Source organism: Engraulis encrasicolus, chromosome 16, assembly GCF_034702125.1.
Source record: "Engraulis encrasicolus isolate BLACKSEA-1 chromosome 16, IST_EnEncr_1.0, whole genome shotgun sequence".
NCBI lineage: Eukaryota > Metazoa > Chordata > Actinopteri > Clupeiformes > Engraulidae > Engraulis > Engraulis encrasicolus.
In genome coordinates, this window is record NC_085872.1 from 25970646 (window position 1) to 25990061 (window position 19416).

Below are 19416 nucleotides of genomic sequence, written 5' to 3' on the forward strand. Positions count from 1 at the left end.
GGTGGTCAGACCCGGGCACTCCAGAGCTGAGGCTACATGCCCATTCCAATCATCTTCAACAGGGCACAGTAGCCTCACGGGCACATCCCTGCCACTGCTCAGCACCACAGAAGCAGTGTTGCTGCGGCCGCTATGCTGCCTTGCTCCTCACACCACACTGGTGACATGTTGATCCAGTGTGGACTAGACAAGGATTAAATATTTTGAAAGAAAATGATTCAATATGTGAGTGTGCAAAGTGCATGCACAATTATTGTTCATAATGGGAAAAAAACAAACAACAACAAACAAAAAACGTTTGGACAATATTATTTGTAATTACAATGCATTTCAAAATAATATCATTGTAGACATGAATGACATTAACAATGTTTTCTCAGGTTGTACTTCATACACTGCCCTGTCACTACGCATGGTTTTAAATAATGCTTCTCTAAGGGCTGTATAAGGGTACATTATTGATTATCAGCTAGGTTTCATAACATATGATGTGGTCATTAATTCATATAGTGAATGCCTTTATTTAATTAATTTCTAATCCCATTCATGGAATTTATCAGAAAAATAGCTCAGCCATTTTGGAATATTTCAGCAGCATCTATGATAAGGATATTCACCACTGCTTGAGGTATAGCTCCCTCTAGTGTTTGTTAACCCACATGATACATGTCGAGAGGGGTTACACAACATAGTAGGCCTACGCTAGGCAATTGAATGGACCCATGCATGTTTAAAGAAGAAGAACATCAAAATATGGATATTTTGTATTCATATGATGATCTGGAAAAAGTTTTTTAAAAGTAATAATGATGATGCTTATCAGTGTTTTGGATGGCAGGGTTAAGTTTCACCTTTCAAAAGATTTTAAATGCCTTGGAAAAGGGGTTTGTATTGTTCCCATCAGAAATCTGCCAAAGTTCTATGAATTTTGTGTAAACAAATGCATGAAAATTATACATAGCCTAAAAATGGTGAAATTCCATGTTTACTGTTGTAAGAAAGGCACATTAACACAAAAATGCGTTTGCCACTTTACATTTTATTTCACATATTTCATATATAACAGAGGATTATCAAAGACAAGCCTGAAAAAGTGTTGAAGCTGTGATTTCCAGATACAAAGATACTATCATTAATCACTATCCAGCCACTGACAAGTTGTGCTCACTTCAATTTAAAGACACCAAACACTGTAAAAATATTATTTTAGCCTTCCAGCATTCGGTACAATAAATAAGAACATTAAATATGGTTAAATTAAAGGCATCTGTTGGAGCACTCCACTGCAGGTGAGGGGAAGGATCTCAGCAGAACTGCACCAGTTCACTCATAGTGCAGCCCGAGCGGCAGCACAACCCTGCGGGCCCTTCTCTACGGACACGGTGGAACGCCCTGCTCTCCTCGGCCTCAGCCTCGGCCTCAGCCTCCCTGGCGTCCTCAGGTTGTGCCCATGACCCCTGTGGCTCCCCGCTGGCAGCCTCGGGCTCAGAGGAGGCGGCGGCAGAAGGCCTGTGCTCAGACGTCCACTCTGGCACCTGCTGCTGCTGAACCTCCCCGCTGCCCGTGATCAGGAACTGCTCACTGCTGACATGGCCCAGGAGGCCGCCTGCTCAGGAGGGAAAAGAAAAGGCAAGAAAAAAAACAAAAATGAAGCGAAAGAAAAGTAAATTAAAGGGGATAGAAGAGAAGAAAGAGGTTTTTTTAATCAGAAATAGTGGGGGTGATGCTGAGTGGAAAGCAGAGCTGTGTTAAAGGGACACTGTTCAGGAAATGGTCAAAAAAGGTACTGCAACTATGCTGCTAATTGAAACTGGGCTGCCTATTGCCAAATTTGATCTTTACATGAAAGTTTACTAAGTAATAAACAAATCTTTTCTAGTATTGTCCAAGTAGAGTCGTTTTTGCAGCTAAAAATGGCTATTTTTGGAAATTCAAAATGGCGGACCATGGAGAAGATCCCCTTTTTCATGTATGAAAAGTGCAATTTTTATAGTCATAATGAATACTTAGAATCTGATGCTGGTGGTAATGAAAAAGGTAACATTAGTGAATGGGCAGCATGAATTCAGGAAATGAACAACTAAAAATCTCACACAGTGTCCCTTTAAAGACGCGGTGGCACTTACTGTAGAGGCCCCTGTGTGCTTGGTCCACTTCACGCACATGGCGACTAGGGCTAGAGCTTCCACAGGACGAAATCACCATCCGGATGAACTCGCGCCCACAGAGTTTCAGTCTACCATCCTGAGCCTTCACCACGCTGTCTCCCACGATGAGGCACACCACGAGAAGAGTAGACAGTTTAGCGATCATGGTTAGACGGTCCAGGGATGATTTGAAGAGGCCCTCAGTTCTCAGGTAAGGATTGCTCCTGTGTATGCACTCTGAACAACTGTCCTGGTGAGAGTAACTTCCACAGAGTCCCCTGAGCTTTTAAATACTCCACCATCCCTGTCTTTCAGACGGATGTGTGGGCTTCATTTTTTACCAATGATTCCTCTGAAAACCCTGTGTAGAGACCTTGACTGCAGATGATGATGTACTGACCTTAGAAATGGCTGTCAGGGTTGGAATCTTTTTCTGCTGATAAGGACCTGTCCCATAGTGATGGATGGGAAGATACTCATTATGTGAATGGGACAGACTTGTTTGGACATAGCCTACAGCAATGTGACTACATTCTGAATAATTGTGGTGATTTATAATGAGGACAAAGTATACATGTATGAAGTAGCAATCAAAATGATCATACTCTCAAACTGTAGCTTTGGTGAACAGCTGTGACAGTGGCGCATTATGCGCACAGACAATTGTTAAATCTTATTGTGCAAATGCACACTGTTTTAATTCATGATGCACAACAGCACTTCAGTTTGCAGAAACAAATTCCTACAAAGGAGTGGGTTTCTTATTGGGTTTTCACACCTGGTCCCTTTCAGCCATTTACGTAAGCAAACTCAGACCTGTGACTCAGTATTTTCTGTGCATATGTGAATGCTCCAAAGTGTACCTAGATCCCTCAGAAGAGAACTAGAGACCTTTATTGACGTGGTCTTAGTACGGTTCGCTTATGAGTCCTCCTGACAAGTTATACTTGTGACTAGGTGTAATCACTTAAGGAGAGCTCTAGAGGACTGGGTGTGCTCAACAAGAGGAATGACAGACAAAGGCTAACAGAATCAGAAAGAATAGCGGGTTCTTGTTGTAATACACTCACAATATGAACAAAAACAGAACAAGTCCTTTCTGGATAGAGTTTGGTTCACTTAAAGGGGACTAGGTGTGAAAATTCCCTTATTTACAAACATTGTGATGTTTGGGTTCAATCAATCACTATGTAAACTGAAACATTATTTTCTTTGCTATGCTGTTCACACTATCCCATGGGTCAACATCATCAACAACATTTGTAAACAAACAATGCCAATATATTGATACAATACATTATATGCTTGAATTAATATCAATTCATCAGTAAATTAATTGTATTTCAGATTAAAGAGTATTACAATATAAACTTGGCTTAAAACTAAAATCTGCAGAACTTTAAATTATAAGTTGAGTGCAAATCTGTATCCTTGTCTTTCTATGTGTGTGTGTGTGTGTGTGTGTGTGTGTGTGTGTGTGTGTGTGTGTGTGTGTGTGTGTGTGTGTGTGTGTGTGTGTGTGTGTGTGTGTGTGTGTGTGTGTGTGCACGTGCCGTGCGCGCACATGCTTGTGTGTGTGTGTGCGTGGGCCCATGCATATTGACACTTTGACCTGGCAGCATTTCTCCAGAGACTGGCACCAACGTGTCTGCAGTGATGCAAAACTGCCTGTGCAATGTGCTGCTTATCTGTGACAAAGTACGTCAAGAGACGTGTACACGTTTGGACATTTTGATCTGCGATGTTCTTCATCATCTTTACGATGCACTGGGTGGCATTCATTCATCTGACATCTAAATCCATCACCTTGCAACTGCCTGAGTTGCTTAGCGTGGCATAGCTGATATTGATGCTGAACATGCTGTTTTGACCATTAGTGGCCCTCGGCCTATTCATCTCTAAATCCTATTAACCATGCGGTTGACATTTGTGAGGACTTTCACCTCGTAGTCCTCCATGTATGTACCGTATGTATGTATGTATGTATGCGTGCATGCAACGCGTGTGTGTGTGTGTGTGTGTGTGTGTGTGTGTGTGTGTGTGTGTGTGTGTGTGTGTGTGTGTGTGTGTGTGTGTGTGTGTGTGTGTGTGTGTGTGTGTGTGTGTGTGCGTGTGAGTGCGTGCGTGCGTGTGTGCGCATGTGTGTGTGCGTGCGTGCGTGTGTGTGACTGCGTGCATGCGTGTGTGTGTGTGTTTGTAATTGTTAAGCTGTGCTGTGCTGTGTGGTCTTACAGCTCTGCTATAATGCGATTGTGCATGCAGACCAATATGGATAACCAGTTTAAGGAACCATCAAGTCAAAGTCAATCTCATATTCTGGATGCCGGACACTTTTAACATAATGCCTTCATTTCTGGCACAAGCCACATGAGACATAAACAAACAAATCAACAAATAAACTACAAACAAAAGAATGCAAGTTACATTGATTAAATAAAATTGTTTATTATTGTAAATCCGTTTCATTGAAAGAAAAAAGATAAAACACAATACAGATGACATATTAAAGCATAGCATGAACACCCAGCCAATTCATAATCATGTCATATGAAAAAATCACATTAGTTTTCTTTGTGATATATTAAAAAAAGCTTAAAAGATTAAAGACAGAGAGGGGATATTATGTCTTATATAGAAATGTGTAGGCCTTGAGCTTTTAAGACAAGTAAATGTCAGTTTGATCATGATTTCCTTTCATTTATCTAAAAATGAATTCCTAATCTTATGGTGTACAGTATTTTAATTATATGGAAAATGTCACCATAGTTTCTTTCCAAGATTTTATATGTTAAACAAAAGCTGATGAAATTATTACAAAGAAAGTACATGGCTAGTAAGAGCACACAGTGAGACAGTGTTGGTATGTTCTAAATATTGTATGTTAGTGTGAGAAGAGTAATTTCCTTCTCATGTTTGAAGCGTTTTATTCCTTCCTTCCCATCCTCTCTGTGTTTTCATATTTGTATGTTCTGTGGACACTCCTTTGGTTTGGACTGTCTGTGCTGCTCTGGAGTAATGAGCAGGCATCAGTCTTGCAAACACACAATCGTGCACATTACCTCTTGCCTGTGTTTCTCGAAAATAAAGTGCTACGATTTTTCATATAGTTTGGGTGTGCTGATACCTTGTCATTTCACCTCAACTCCCAACCGTAAGCTTACTCACAGCCAGTTAGAGGTTTATTTTAATTTCACTATTGTGTTTGCCAAAAAAACATAGAATAGATTAAATAAAATTGTCTAAGGTTGCCACACATTACTGAATAGCCCAGTTCTCAAAATATCACAGCTGTCTCCCATGCTCATGCTAACTCAGAGTTTCTCAACACGGGGGTCGGGACCCCATGTGGGGTGTGGTATCACCTGGAATTCAAATGGCCTCGCCTGAAATGTAGGGTGTGTAAAAAGAATAGGCCTACTGATAAATATTTCTTATGAATGTAACATAACTAGGATATTCAATATTCTGTTTGAAACATCATTTACAATCTCACGCTCTCATGGATACAGTATCTGTAGATTTAATAGCCTTCCACTTGTGTTACTCAGTCATGCTTTTTAAAAATAAATGTGTATGGGGTCGCCAGAAATTTGGGATGTCAAAATGGGGTCCCATACCAAAATAGGTTGGGAAACACTGTGTTAACTCGTTCCAAAATCTAATGCTTAAAAACTGGCAAACACATTCATTGGTCAGTGATCATGTCAATCATGATATTTAATAGACATATGATAGACATATGTATGAAAATACCTATATGCTTGGTGAACCAAGGAAATAAATGTCACATTGTGGTGTAGTATTGTCTACCTAAAACACACAGACAAGATAATATTTTGACAAAATGTCTTTACTGTCTCACACACGTCTGTCCCACACACTCAACATGTGCTCTCTCAGAGTAAGCACACAAGATGTTGTACATGGGTCATGGCTAAAACAAGTTGTGGAGGTGTTTGAGGAAGGGGAGGGAGAAGGTAGTTTTTTTGTTGATTTTTGTTTTGGTGTTTGTCAAGTTGTCTTGTGTTTAGATGAAAGGTATTTACATGAACAGTCTTTCATTGATAAGTGTATGTCACAGATATTTGTGTTAATTTGCTTGTACTTACTGCTGCTTAGTTAAATATGTAGAGATGAGTTCGCTGTATTAAAAGGTATGTACGCATATCAACTATCTGAGGTCATCAGTCATTTCTTCATCTGTGCCCTTCAAAAAAATTAGTTTATTTGTAAAACATGGCCTGGTATGGCCTTCTGTTCTATGGCCATCCTTGTCCATTATAAAAAATATATGTAGGCCTACAATACTCTCGTTTGATAGAATCACATTCATTTGTCATCTCAGCCGATCAAGACACTCCGTGGCTTTCTAGGATACACAAGAATAGCTATACCAGAATCTTGAGTCTGAACATCCCCACAAATGGGAAATGAAACCAAAAGGGACCAACTGGTTCTCGGGATGGTGGTCCACTCGTTTGTTTGTTTGTTTGTTTGTTTGTTTGTTTGTTTGTTAGAGAGAGAGAGAGAGAGAGAGAGAGAGAGAGAGAGAGAGAGAGAGAGAGAGAGAGAGAGAGAGAGAGAGACATCTGTACCACACTACTCAGTCTAGCGAGCCTGTATGTCCTGTGTAAGTGCTGTGCCGTCTGTGACCTGAGAGGATCATTCAGGACATAACCCAGAACCATAAATACACTGTTTTTCTTGTTGGTTTCAGGGAGAGATGCTGCCGTTCACAGAAGGCTAAGGGGGAATTTCTTCCCATGGGTGTTCAATCAGAACTGTCTGCTAGCACCCTCCGTCACCCCATGTCTTGGATGTGCATTTGGTACGCTCGTCATTTATTTCTCGCAACAATTTCTGTACTGTCATCTAAATGCGTCTCAGACTACATGCAGTATTATATATACAGATAGGCATCTACGTGTATATTTTTCTTGGCTTCTGATTCTGATGTGACGGCTAACATAACAAATGACCTTGAACTTGAACTTGAACTTTCCAAACAGAACACAGAACAAAACACTCTGCCAGCCTTCTACAAGACACACCAAAGCTCCTTCCCACAAACGTTTTGTCAGTGCCTACTTTATAGCCCGGATGTGGCTTTGCAACACTCAGATGTTAAAATGTTGCCATATTGTGTCAAATGGAAAGTGTTCTGAAATGACAAAGAAATAAATGTTCAGCAGTTTGTTTTGGAATACACAATTGTCAACTGCAATCGATAGGTAGCCTACTTAACAGGTTCAGTGCTTGGAGCACATTATTCATTTGTTTCATTTTGAAAACAAATAACTTCAGTTTAGCCAGTAATTAAATTACTGCCTTTTTAAAATAACACGCTTTAAAAAAAAATGTTCCATGTTCTCAAATGTCCGTAGCATTCCCCAACCCTTGCATTTCTCTGTAGCCTAACAGGACACACTGCTACACAGTAGTGCAGTGTTCCTCCTCCTCACACAAGTCCAAGGAGTCTATATATAGGAGCAGTCGTCACCGGGTGATTCTGACCTTAAGAGGGGATGATCTGCTGAACATTATTTTCGAGCCAAAGCCCCAGGCTTACCTGCCCAGTGTTGAGGCATTAGGACATAATGCCCCCTTGGCCGCAGGGTCCCTGGGGACTCAAGACAGCCACGGGTTCAGAAGGTTGAGATGCCAAGGCATTGGCAGTGAGAGTGACATCAGCGATGGTGATGCCAGTCATGAAGATGGTGATGATAGTGACAACTCTGATACGGATAGGTCCTTCAGTGTCTTCCTCAGACGCATGGACACTGTTGTTGATGAACGATGAGGAAAAGACGGGGGGGAGGAGGGTAATAGTCTTAAGTCTACTACGCGGCCGACCCAGGTTCGATTCCAGCCAGGGTCATTTGCCGTCCCTTCCCTGTCTCTCTCTCCCAACTCGCTTCCTGTCTCTCCTCCACTATCCTGTCATGTCAAAAAAATAAAATAAATAAAGGCTTAAAAAGCTCCTAAAAATATGTCAAAAAAAGAGTCTTGAGTAATTTGCCTTCAGTTGCTGCGGTAATCGTGGTGGGTCTGGGGCCTGACCACCAGCTCCTCGTCGGACTCCTCCTCGGGAGGGTCGCAGCAGTTGTGGAAGCGGCGCCTCAGCCGCTCCTTGAGCTGCAGGCCACGCTGCACGTTGACGTAGGTGCACTCCTGCGCCTTCAGCTTGGCGTAGTAGTCGGAGAACTTGTTGAAGAGGATGGAGATGGGCATGCCGTTCAGGATGATGCCGAAGGAGATGCAGCCGAACGCCACGCACCTGCCCAGGTAGGAGATGGGCACCACGTCGCCATACCCCACTGTGGACATGCTCACCTGCAGGCAGAGGGGACAAAAAAAGGGGTTTCAAGGGGGGTACTGTAGCGCAGCGCGCTAAGCCCCCTACATTTGGGCTTTCAAGCCCATAGGGACCCCGGTTCGAGTCCAGCCGGGGTCATTTCCCAACCCTCCCCCATCTCTCTCTCGCACTCACTTCCTGTCAGCATCTCATACTCTCATGTCAATAAAGGCATTAAAAGCCCCTAAAAAAAAAAGGGGGTTTCCAATGTCACCGCCCGCATTTTGTGACTGCCCATAATTAGTATGCAATATTGGTACTGTAGTTTCGGCTGTTACAGTAATCTGGCTGGGCACATGCTAATGCAAAATCTACATTATGACCATGAACCATTTAGTGACTGCCCCTAAACCGTAAGTAATACTGCCTTACAAAGGCAAAGAGCAGTAACTACACCAACACTGAAAGTGAGATAAATGCCTTCGAAGTCTTGTTATTAGGTTGGATAGTTTGTAGTTTCTGCAAATTTGACATAGCAATATCTCTACAACTGGTCACTATTGGACAATAAGGCTTTGTCACAACATCAAGGAGGTGGAATGAAGACCATTATCAGTCTCAACACAATTTTGACCAAATATGTGGTTACTGCATGTTGGTACTGTAGTTTAGGCTGCTACACTAATCATCTATGGACATTTCAGAGGGTCTGTGTACACATACTGATGAAAAATCTACATCATGACCATGAACCCTGTTTCATGTCCATATTAACCCGTAATGTTATGCCGTCTTTGTAATCGTTAAACTCTTTAATTGGATTTAAGGAATCCAGAGAAAGAATTTACTACTACGAAGTGCTGAGGAAATCCTGCCCGAGGCCTTTAGAAGTGTGTGTGTGTGTGTGCGCGCGTGTGCGTGTGCATGTGCATGCGTGTGTGCGCGTGTGAATGGGGGTGTTCTTGTTTGGGTTTTGAGGGGGTGACTTTGACTTTGTACTAAAACCAAAAGAGCCAACAGAACAAGATTAGGTCAAAGCTGTCAGTCTCAGAAGAGTTTAAGGAGTCATTACACAGTTTTCTATCCAACAGTTGGCTATAAAATAGTATTTCACAGAGCACACCCCTTCCCATTTTTTCTGGATGTAAGTCATGACACCACATGGAAGATAAAGGACAAAAGGCTTGACAAAGAAAAAAAACAAGTTGTACACCAAAAGGGTCAATGCCACTGGAAGACCACCAAAGCTTTTCTTATCAGTCAAAAAACTCTTCTGTGGTCCAAAAACTTTAGGACAGATGCATCTGCAACTGTTTCTCACAGACTAAAACACTTCGGCAGGAGGATATTTTGATGAGAATGGTTAAAGAAAGTTGTTATGCAAGTTCACCACATATATCTAAGGAAGTAAAAATGTAAACTTGGGTGATTATTTCCCATGACACAATATGCTGCACATGGCGAGGAATGGCATATGTGAGTGTCGTACACCAAAGAAGCCTCTCCTACAGCCCAGTCACAAAAAGAGTTTTCCAGGTCTAATTCTGACAAAAATGAAGGCTAAGTTAGAGTACTCTATACTAGATCATTGTCATCCCAAGATCAATATTTTTAGAACTGACGGTATCAACACTGTATGGTAATGGAGATGAAGAATGCGAAGAAAAGTGCATGGTGTTGAAAGTGAAACATAGGGATGCAGCACTTATGTGGGGCTGCATGAGTGCTGCTGGTGTTTGAGAGCTGTTTTCATTGATGGAATCATGAATACAAAGATGAATCGCTCTACGAATAGCTAATACTGTATGTTATACCATACCAATACCATTACTCATTGACCTTCATTTGTTGGTCATTGGGTTGTTTTCCAACTTGAAAAGGATCCTAAACACACACCTATGGCCAATGCTGACTTTCTGAAGCGGTGAGAGTGACTCAGTGATTAAGTATGACACCTGATCTGAACTCATTCGAACATAAATGGGGAGTTTTGAGGAGATACACTGGGCCTCAGTTGGGGGTCTACTCACTTTTGCACCAGCATAATCTCACAAAAGTGGAAAAATGTCATTCAAGCTATATAATTAGAATTACGTTTCTGTGGTAAGCTTCACAGATGTTGTATTAAACTTACTCAATGCACATTTTGGAAATTAGATTAAGATGGTGTGTTTACTGCAATATTGTTCAAAATGTTTATTATTTTATTATTTCATTATTGCTGTGCAGCACTGTATATATGTACAACCAGAGGGGAGTTTTCTACATTTGATGATGACAAATGACACACTACCTGTGACAACACAGTAAGTATTGCTCACATATACAGTGATTCTTTGGCAGAGACATATTCAGAAGATTTTTTTTTTATTACGCAATGATTAAGGATCTAACAATAAAATAAAGAAATCAAGAAATAAAGAAAGAAAACATAACTTCCTTGGCGGAGGTAATAAATAAACTGCTCACGCTCAGGAGCGTGGAAACAAATTCTGGGCGCAGCCATACTGTATGCACAACGGGACCACATGCCAGAACCCCCAGATTAAAACCAATCCTTCCTCTGGGACCTACTTAACACTACAGTAGCCAGGTCAAGAGCAATGCAAGTACTTTCTGAACTCCCGAAAAAACGGGAACTTCTCCCACTTTGTCGGGAAGCAAAAAACCATTAGCAAACTAATGGAGGCTTGTCAATGATGCGGTTTGGGAAATGTTCATTGTTATGCTCTTGGTCAGACCAAGTCTCGAAGAGATTTGAAAGTGGATGATAAGGCTACACTACAGTAGCCTTGGTAAGTCAGTCCCATTAACCCCCACCAGAGCCCGCTGACAACTTTGTCCAGACCATCCCCAGTCATCTGAAAAGTACCTTCACCCAATGCTTGCAATGTAATAAGGACCCAATTCTAGACCCCCAGTTCCAGACCCAATTTTAGACCCCCAGGGTAACACTTCCAAATAAGGGGCCATAATTAACAGTAAAGTAGCTATAACCTAATACTTAAGTAAGGGTTAATAATCATTACTTAACGCCATATTAGACACATATTAATTGTTATTAATGCATATGTTGAGCATTAGTAAGCAGTTACTTAACTATTAGATAACAATATCATATTGTTATTTAACTAATAGATAAGTAAGGGCACAGTTAATAGTTAAGTAGCTATCAGGTCATACTTAACTAAGGACCAAAATGAATACTTACTTAATACAAAAGTATGGCATAAGTAATGGATAAATAATACATAAATATTGGGAGTTGGGACCCTTATAATAGAGTTGGCTGAGGATAACTAATGGTTAATTAATGGATAGATATTTATGTTTGGGACCCTTATATTAGAGTTGGCTACGGATAACTAATGGTTAATTAATCCATAGATATTGGTGTTTGGGACCCTTATAATAGAGTTGGCTGCGCATACCTAATAGTTAAGTAATTAGTCTACTGTGACGTCTAGCGTTCACTCATTCAAATCACTGTAATAATGGCAACAGGAGCCATTATATAGCAAGGATTAGACGTACACTTCTCAATGATGGTGGGGTGATGAGATGTAATTTGTTCATATACCACTTATTAGTTTTAATGGTAAAAACCCTACAATAAATGCAGAACATTATGAAGAGTAATAGTTTTGAAGCGAAACTAAACCATTCCTTTGTGATAATTAAGTTAATGTCTGAAAATATTAGCTCCAAGAAGTGCAGTGCATGATGGGTATTCAATCTACAGACAATATTTCGGTATTATTTATTCATTAGTTATGCCTTACTTTTGTATTAAGTAAGTGTTAATTTTGGTCCTTAGTCAAGTATGACCTAATAGCTACTTAACTATTACTGTACCCTTACTTATGTATTAGTTAAATATTTGTTATGCTATGAACTTGTAACACAAGGTAATAGTTATCTAATAGTTAAGTAACTGCTTGCTAATGTTTGACATATGCATTAATAACAATTAATATGTGTGTAATGTTCCGTTAAGTAATGATTATTAACCCTTACTAAAGTATTAGGTTATAGCTACTTTGCTGTTAATTATGGCCCCTTATTTGGAAGTGTTACCGACCCCCAGTTCTAGACCCAATTCTAGACCCCCAGTTCCAGACCCAATTCTAGACCCCCAGTTCCAGACCCAATTCTAGACCCCCAGTTCTAGACCCAATTCTAGACCTCCTCTCCCTGGGCTCATGAGAGCTGACCCTTTTGTCCCCCCTGCTAGATTCCCACCTTTCCCCCCCACCCCACTACGATTCCCCTGCTCCCGCTCTCCCCATCTCTCACTTACCGCTGCCCACCACCAGGCATCCGGGATGCTACTGAAGGGCGTGCCCACTTGGTCGACCTCCACAGAGTGCATGAGGGCGGAGAAGGTGAAGATGCCCATGACGATGAAGAGGAAGAGGCAGCAGCACTGCTCGAAGCACTGGCGGATGGTGAAGCCAAAGGCCCGCATGCCAGTGGAGTGCCTGGCCAGCTTGAGGATGCGGAAGATGCGCATGAGCTTGACGACCTTCAGCACCTTGCTGACCTTGCTGACTCTGGCCATGGTCTTGAGGTCGTCCTGCACGTTGACGTCCTCCGAGTTGGAGAAGGTCTCGAACACCAGCTGCAGGAAGTAAGGCATGACTGCCACCACGTCCACAAAGTTAAGGCCACTCCTCAGGAACTGTATGATGTTGCAGGTGGTGAACAGGCGCAGGAAGTACTCGAAAGTGAAGAAGAGGATGGACGCTATCTCCACGAGCTCCATGTACGTCCTGCCGTACAGCTTGTACTTCTTCAGCTCGCCCACGGTGTTGAGGGTCATGGCTACAATGGAGATGATGACGAAGATACTTGAGAAAACAGCAAAGGCTTTGGCTGGCAGTGACGAGTACGGGTTCTCCATCAAGTCCCACAGGGCTTTCCTGATGCCGCCAAAAAACATGGTCTTGAAGCCGTCCTCGTCGTGGTGCACCTGTATCTCCGCCATCAGCTCCCGGGTGACTTTCAGCTGGTCCCTGATCTCGTCCACCTTCTCCTCGTACAGGATGCGGCAGCACCGCGGGGAGTCCCTCAGGCGCAGGCCCCAGAACTCCATCTCCTCCTCGAAGTTGATGGGGCACAAGCTCTCCATGATCCACAGCACGTTGCTGCAGTAGAAGTGGAAAATGTAGTGGAAGAAAGTAGGGTCCCGGTCGAAGAAGAACTCGTTTGTGACCACCGAGTAGTCGTCGCAAAGGGTTACCAGTTTCACTGGATCTGTGCACAGGGCTAAGGCACCAATTCTTGTCTTTGGGTGCCGTGCCGCAAGGTGCTTAGGAATGATAAAGACCTTTCCACCAACATTGATATTAACATTGTATGAGTGCCTGATTGCTGGCTTAGGAGGCTTTTCAGCGGGCGGTTTCTTGTTTCCTACATCTTTGGACTTTTTCCTCTCTGGCTTTGCGGCAGGATTGTCTAAATTGTCCATGGACGTCCATGCTTTGACGGAGCTGTCCTGAGCAAAAGGGAAGGCACTTACGTCCTCTTCTCCGCTCTGAGAGAAGCTTGCGTTGAGTTTGACGCTGGCGAAGAGGCTGGAGCGCCTTTTCTTCAGCTTCTTCAGGTGGTGTCGTGGGGCGTCCATCTTTCCACCAGGTCCCCTGACCAGCAAGAGCAAAGAGCTGTAGCAGTCCACAAATTCAATCAATAACACAAAACCACCCCACTAAATGAACTTAATTAAAAAAGGAACAAGAAGGATCTACGTCCTTTTCCATCTGTAAAATAAAACAAACTCCATGGTGACTCTCTAGGTATGAAGTATACCCTCCGAAGCACCACACAGCAGCCACGGTAGGCTGAAGGACTTTCCACTGTGTGTGTGTTTCACTGAGCTGAAAGATCAGGAGTATGGAGTGGGGATTTCCTCCCACCTCTCGGGCCGGCAGCCCTAATCCAATAGCTGCTTTTACTGTCTAACCCAGAGTTAAAAATACAGTCACGGGATTAGAGTTGTCATTTAACCCTTTAAGACACGGCATTATAAATTAGCTGTTACCAGAATGGCAATGACTTGACCAAGTCGTAATGTATCACTAAAGGCCCCTGCGCACTGTCATAGTAGTGTAGTACTATAGTAGTTAACTTTCAATGTCTATTACAGCGTGCCACAGGAGGTATGGCCTGTGTTAATGGGCTACGGCTTGAACTCTAAGACGTCGAAGGCATGCTGTAGGAACACCACCCTTCATTATTGTGCAGGTTCATTAAGGTGGTCTATGAGAAGAGGATGCTGGTTATGAGACCTGTATGTAACACTGGGACACTAAGAGGCAGAACAATTAGAAAGATAGATTTTACATAGAGTTGCCTTTGAGACTAGGTGGATTACATGTCAAACAGTGTGTGCCATGGTACTGTATCTCCACTCATGCAAGAGGACAGGGATTTTAAATCTAGTATCTTTAAAAAAAAAACCTAAAAAAACCACCAGTATTGTGTAATTGAGGTCAATGGTTAAAACAGGTTGATAGCATTTAGTGCATACATATACCACATTTAACTACACAGTCAACACTACATCACACACAATGAAATAATTCGGTCCATATGCAGTCAGTGTCGATATTATCAGAGATATTACAGATCACTGTAAAAAAATGGCAAATCAGTTCACCAAATCTCAACAAACTTGAAAAGCCTGTACATCTGTGGGTCCCTCGGTCTAGAGGCTGACGCACACGTCTCCCTTCTTAAACAAACTCCTCCCACTTTGGCTACTTAAGGAAAAAAGTGTGCAGTCCTTTTTTTGTGCAAAAAGTAATAAATAAATACATACATAAAGTGTATGTACACAAGGTGGAGACAGTGATGATTTGTTTATTACCCAAATAGATAGCATGTAAACAATCTGCCAAGCTGTTAGCCTCTTTAAATCCTTCCTCTGCCACATGGAAAGGCTGGCTGCAGATCAGGGGGCACCTGAATGTCCTGTGGAATTACCTCTCAACTACCTCAGGCCACCCCAACAGCTTACCTGGCCAACCCACTTCACACATTTCAGACAAAACAAAGTTACATCACTTAAAAGAGGAGTTGTTGTTATCCATAATAAGAATAATGTCAAGAAATATTATACGCATTTGCGCCGTCCTAATACCTGCCATGTGTACGCCTTGCTTTCGGGTTTTTTTTGTTTTGTTTTTTTTCTGGACGGGTTGACCTGGTTTCGTTTCTCAGTTACAAAATGGAATTTAACGACAGTAAATGGACGCGTGTGAATGAAATTGAATTTGAGTTTAATATCATAATGACACACTGCTCCATTTGTTGACAAAGTAGAAAATGAGGCACTTTGTGATTGGATGCGATTATAGCATGTAGGCTAGACTGCTTTGTTGGTCACCAAATATCTGGGCATTGACACGAGTGAAAATATTGCTTAAAATAATGACAAATCATTGACAGTGACGCCTGTAGATATTAAGCTGGTGTTCATTAATGAAAAGATAGACCAATTAAAAGTGAAAAGTAGTATGAACTGAAAACCAAGTGTTTTACTATTCCTGAAACGATTGTCTGTAAGGAGATCACAGACATGGTTGAAAATACTATCATCTATGTCCATCTTGTGATGTGGTTCAATCAGTAAAAGAATGATCATAGTGGCAGGCATTTGTGTTTTTGGCTTATTATTATTTATTTATGCCAGTGCGATGTTTAGTAGTGTCTCATCTCAGTAAAAAAAGAGAGGCACACTGCATCAGAGATAATCTAATCTCTAAACGCTGTCTGAGTAAGGCTTATCTATTTATCTTATTTACTCCGATATGGTTATATCCACATCATTATACAGCTGTTATCTTACTATAATGACTCTGTATTTCCACAGAAAGCAAAGTTTTTTATTCGATCAATACTAATTATTTTTTAAAATCCATTCGTTTTTTTTTTTTCTCGGCGATGATACAGTAATTGAAGAGTTCAGATGCAAAACCCATTTCTGAAGACATGCACTTCTATATTTTTAGAGAACCCTGTTGTTGGTTTGGTTTACATTCATGTACTTGATAATACATATAAATAGTTATATTACATAAATAAAATGAAAAAATATACAATTTTGATAGCTTTGTATTAAATAAAAATGAATTAAGATTATTTTCTGAAAAGGCACTTAGGGGGTTTTGCATCTGAACTCTTAATGTTTGGGTTGATTTTGTCCCTTGTTGGAGGAGGTTTACCATTTTCCCATGCTCATTCCCATTTTCTAGCCCAGGCATATAGGACAGAGGAGTTTAGTGGTGGCATAATCTAACAACATGGCATTTTGTGGTATGCAAACTCACTACACACCATTGCTTACCTTCATAGATGGTGTCCCCCCACATATCCCTGAGTCGTGAAGTATCACTGTCAAAAAATTATAAAAATAATAATCATTAGTTCAACTCAACGTTTCAAGGCAACTGCACAGAGTTGTTGAGTTGCTGGAGTGACAAATACACTGCATTCAGGCTCTCGAGATTGTAGCTTTTTTAATATAAATGTGGCTATGTTACAGTTGAATGAACACGTTCTAATGCTAGATGAGGGTCTTAGAGTTTAAAATGCAACTTATTTCATATTTTTATGTGCATCAGAGGCTGAGATATTTAGGTTTTTATAGGCTGAGGGCAACTCTCCCAACAAGGGCTTAGGCATTCAGCAGACTCTTTTGGCAGGTGCTTTATAGGCATCAATGGGTTAATTGGGTCAACCAACCTTACAAGGTCAAATGGATTTTAAGTTACTGTTTCTATTTTGTCAGTGTATTTTCAGTTCATATTATTACCCCCTTGTCATGGATCCCACAAAGCCCTTGACCTTACATTCAATACAAACTGTATATCAAAATCTCAATTAAAAGACAAATTAAAGTGAGCTGAAATGATTCAGTTGAGAGCATGTTAGATGGAACTGGCAATGTTATGGTTGGTGTAGTAGGCAAAACAACGGAGCAACTTCAAAATATCATTCTTAACGTGTTTTACCACCATCACTGCCCAGAGAACACATTCCTTTTCCCCCCAAACATTTCTTTATTGAACTTTTATCATTTACAGAACATCACAACCCACACCCACCCCAAACGCAAGGCACACACAGAAAAATCAGAATACAAATAACAACAAAAAAGCAAAAAACAAAAAAACATAATAAGCATCATCCCAATAACAAAACAAATTCCCATTCAAATTCCCACTGTATTCCAGCCCTCTACTTTAATATTATTACTTTTTTTTTTAGAAAATCATACAACACATACCAAATTTTCCAAAACCTGTCTAATTTCCCCTTTAAAGTAAAACTGATTCTTTCTAATGCAAAATAAAAACAAATTCCCTTCATCGATTGTGCCAACACACATGGTGCTTCCGACTTCCATTATCTGGCCAAGCAGATTCTAGTCACTGAGGAATGTTTCCCCCCACACTCTCATAGCAGAGTCCACTAAATGGATGAGCAGGAATGGGATCTACAGTGAGACACCTCACTTGTGACTTCAGATAATCAGGGTTTTTTTTGCCAGGAACTTAAAACACTTACATTTTTATTGTGGTTATCTACCTTACTCTGCACTACATGCCAGATGTTGAGATCAAGTGAGCTATATCACAATCTAGCCACATGTTTACAGTCAAGCCAACCCTCTGCCAACCTCTGCCAACCCAACTCTCAAATGCATAACTATTTGAGGATATTTTCACTATAATACATCCAAACATATCCGTAGCCTCTTTATGCAGATGGGCCGCCTGCCCAACCATCACACTTTGGTGTGGCTCAACTACATCATAACAGCATTGCTACGGCATTACAGAGAGCCTCAAGTAACCGATCCACAGACTTGCTCATTACTATTTTGAGGACAATAGGGTTATAATATGGGCTCTGTGTAAGGGGTTAAATGGATATAGGTGACATGATGTGATATTGAGAGCACACACAAATATTTAGTATCCTCCACTTGGTGGTGCTACTCTACAAATGACAGTCCTAGAGAGCAACATGACAATACACTGTTGTCACCAATAGAGCAGGAACTGTTAAATATATATGTAACTCTTGAACAGGACTAACATGATGAAAATAAAATAAATTGTCTAGAATGGTCCAGAGGCACATGTTAACCACCAGAATATGCTCAGTCACCAAGAGGTGGCCTACACAAGGACAAAGTGCTTGAAGGAAAATTACAAGGACTGGCATCAATGTATTTGCATCTTTACACATAAGGATAAACACATTGTGGATTTAGCAAAAAATGATATATACAGTATATATAGTATATGAGTACTTTTTGGTTTAATGATAATTCCAGGTAAAACGAGTGACTGTGTTTTATGATGTTCTGCTAGGTGTCCAGTTTAATATATTCCTTAGGAAACAGCCATTTGGTCATGCTGTCTTAGAACCATTCACAGGGTGATGCATGATACTGCCCCATTGATATCGTACTGCTTGCCACTGTTAGTCACTGGCCCAGCTTACCACACCGCTACACAGAGGAGTCTGTGTCACCGGAGACAGGCCCTGGACTACTTACAGGGCCCTTAAATCACGATGACCAAACGCCTAAAAGTGAATGTTAAGATGTCTCAAATTAGAAAAAACACATTTTTCACCAAAAAAGGAAGGAAAAGCAAAGTCTCCTGAGCGATTTAAGCCCTTTAGTGTCTTCACATTTTTCACCAATTCATAAAGATTTTTGGCTATGCTTTTTGCAAACTGTGAACTATAACTTGAGAGGCTTTTAAGGGACTAAACCTTCCTTATTCACTCACTCCACACCGTGTGTTTTGTAATATGGGGTGCAGAGTGTACCTCCTTATTATATACCACAAAGTGGATAAAATGATTAAAGAGCTTACCATGGTCAAGTGGCCATTGTGCCTGTTATTTTGTCCATGTGAGATGGAAATATCAGTAAGCGTTGTGAATAATGAACCA

At 41.1% G+C, this 19416-nt stretch overlaps 2 protein-coding genes across 2 annotated transcripts; both read right to left on the minus strand.

The window, feature by feature from the left end:
* Window positions 1–1029: 1029 nt before the first annotated feature.
* Window positions 1030–2395, minus strand: insl3 (insulin-like 3 (Leydig cell)). Its single transcript, XM_063220333.1, has 2 exons — window positions 2127–2395; window positions 1030–1606 (listed from the first exon to the last, which is right to left on the minus strand). The coding sequence occupies exons 1-2, from the start codon at window positions 2311–2313 to the stop codon at window positions 1305–1307; spliced, it is 489 nt and encodes a 162-aa protein (XP_063076403.1). The 5' UTR covers window positions 2314–2395; the 3' UTR covers window positions 1030–1304.
* A 5773-nt stretch (window positions 2396–8168) lies between these two features.
* si:rp71-39b20.4 (potassium voltage-gated channel subfamily V member 2) lies at window positions 8169–14068 on the minus strand. Its single transcript, XM_063219948.1, has 2 exons — window positions 12743–14068; window positions 8169–8480 (listed from the first exon to the last, which is right to left on the minus strand). Exons 1-2 carry the CDS (start codon window positions 14066–14068, stop codon window positions 8169–8171), a joined length of 1638 nt encoding a protein of 545 aa, XP_063076018.1.
* Window positions 14069–19416: the final 5348 nt, after the last annotated feature.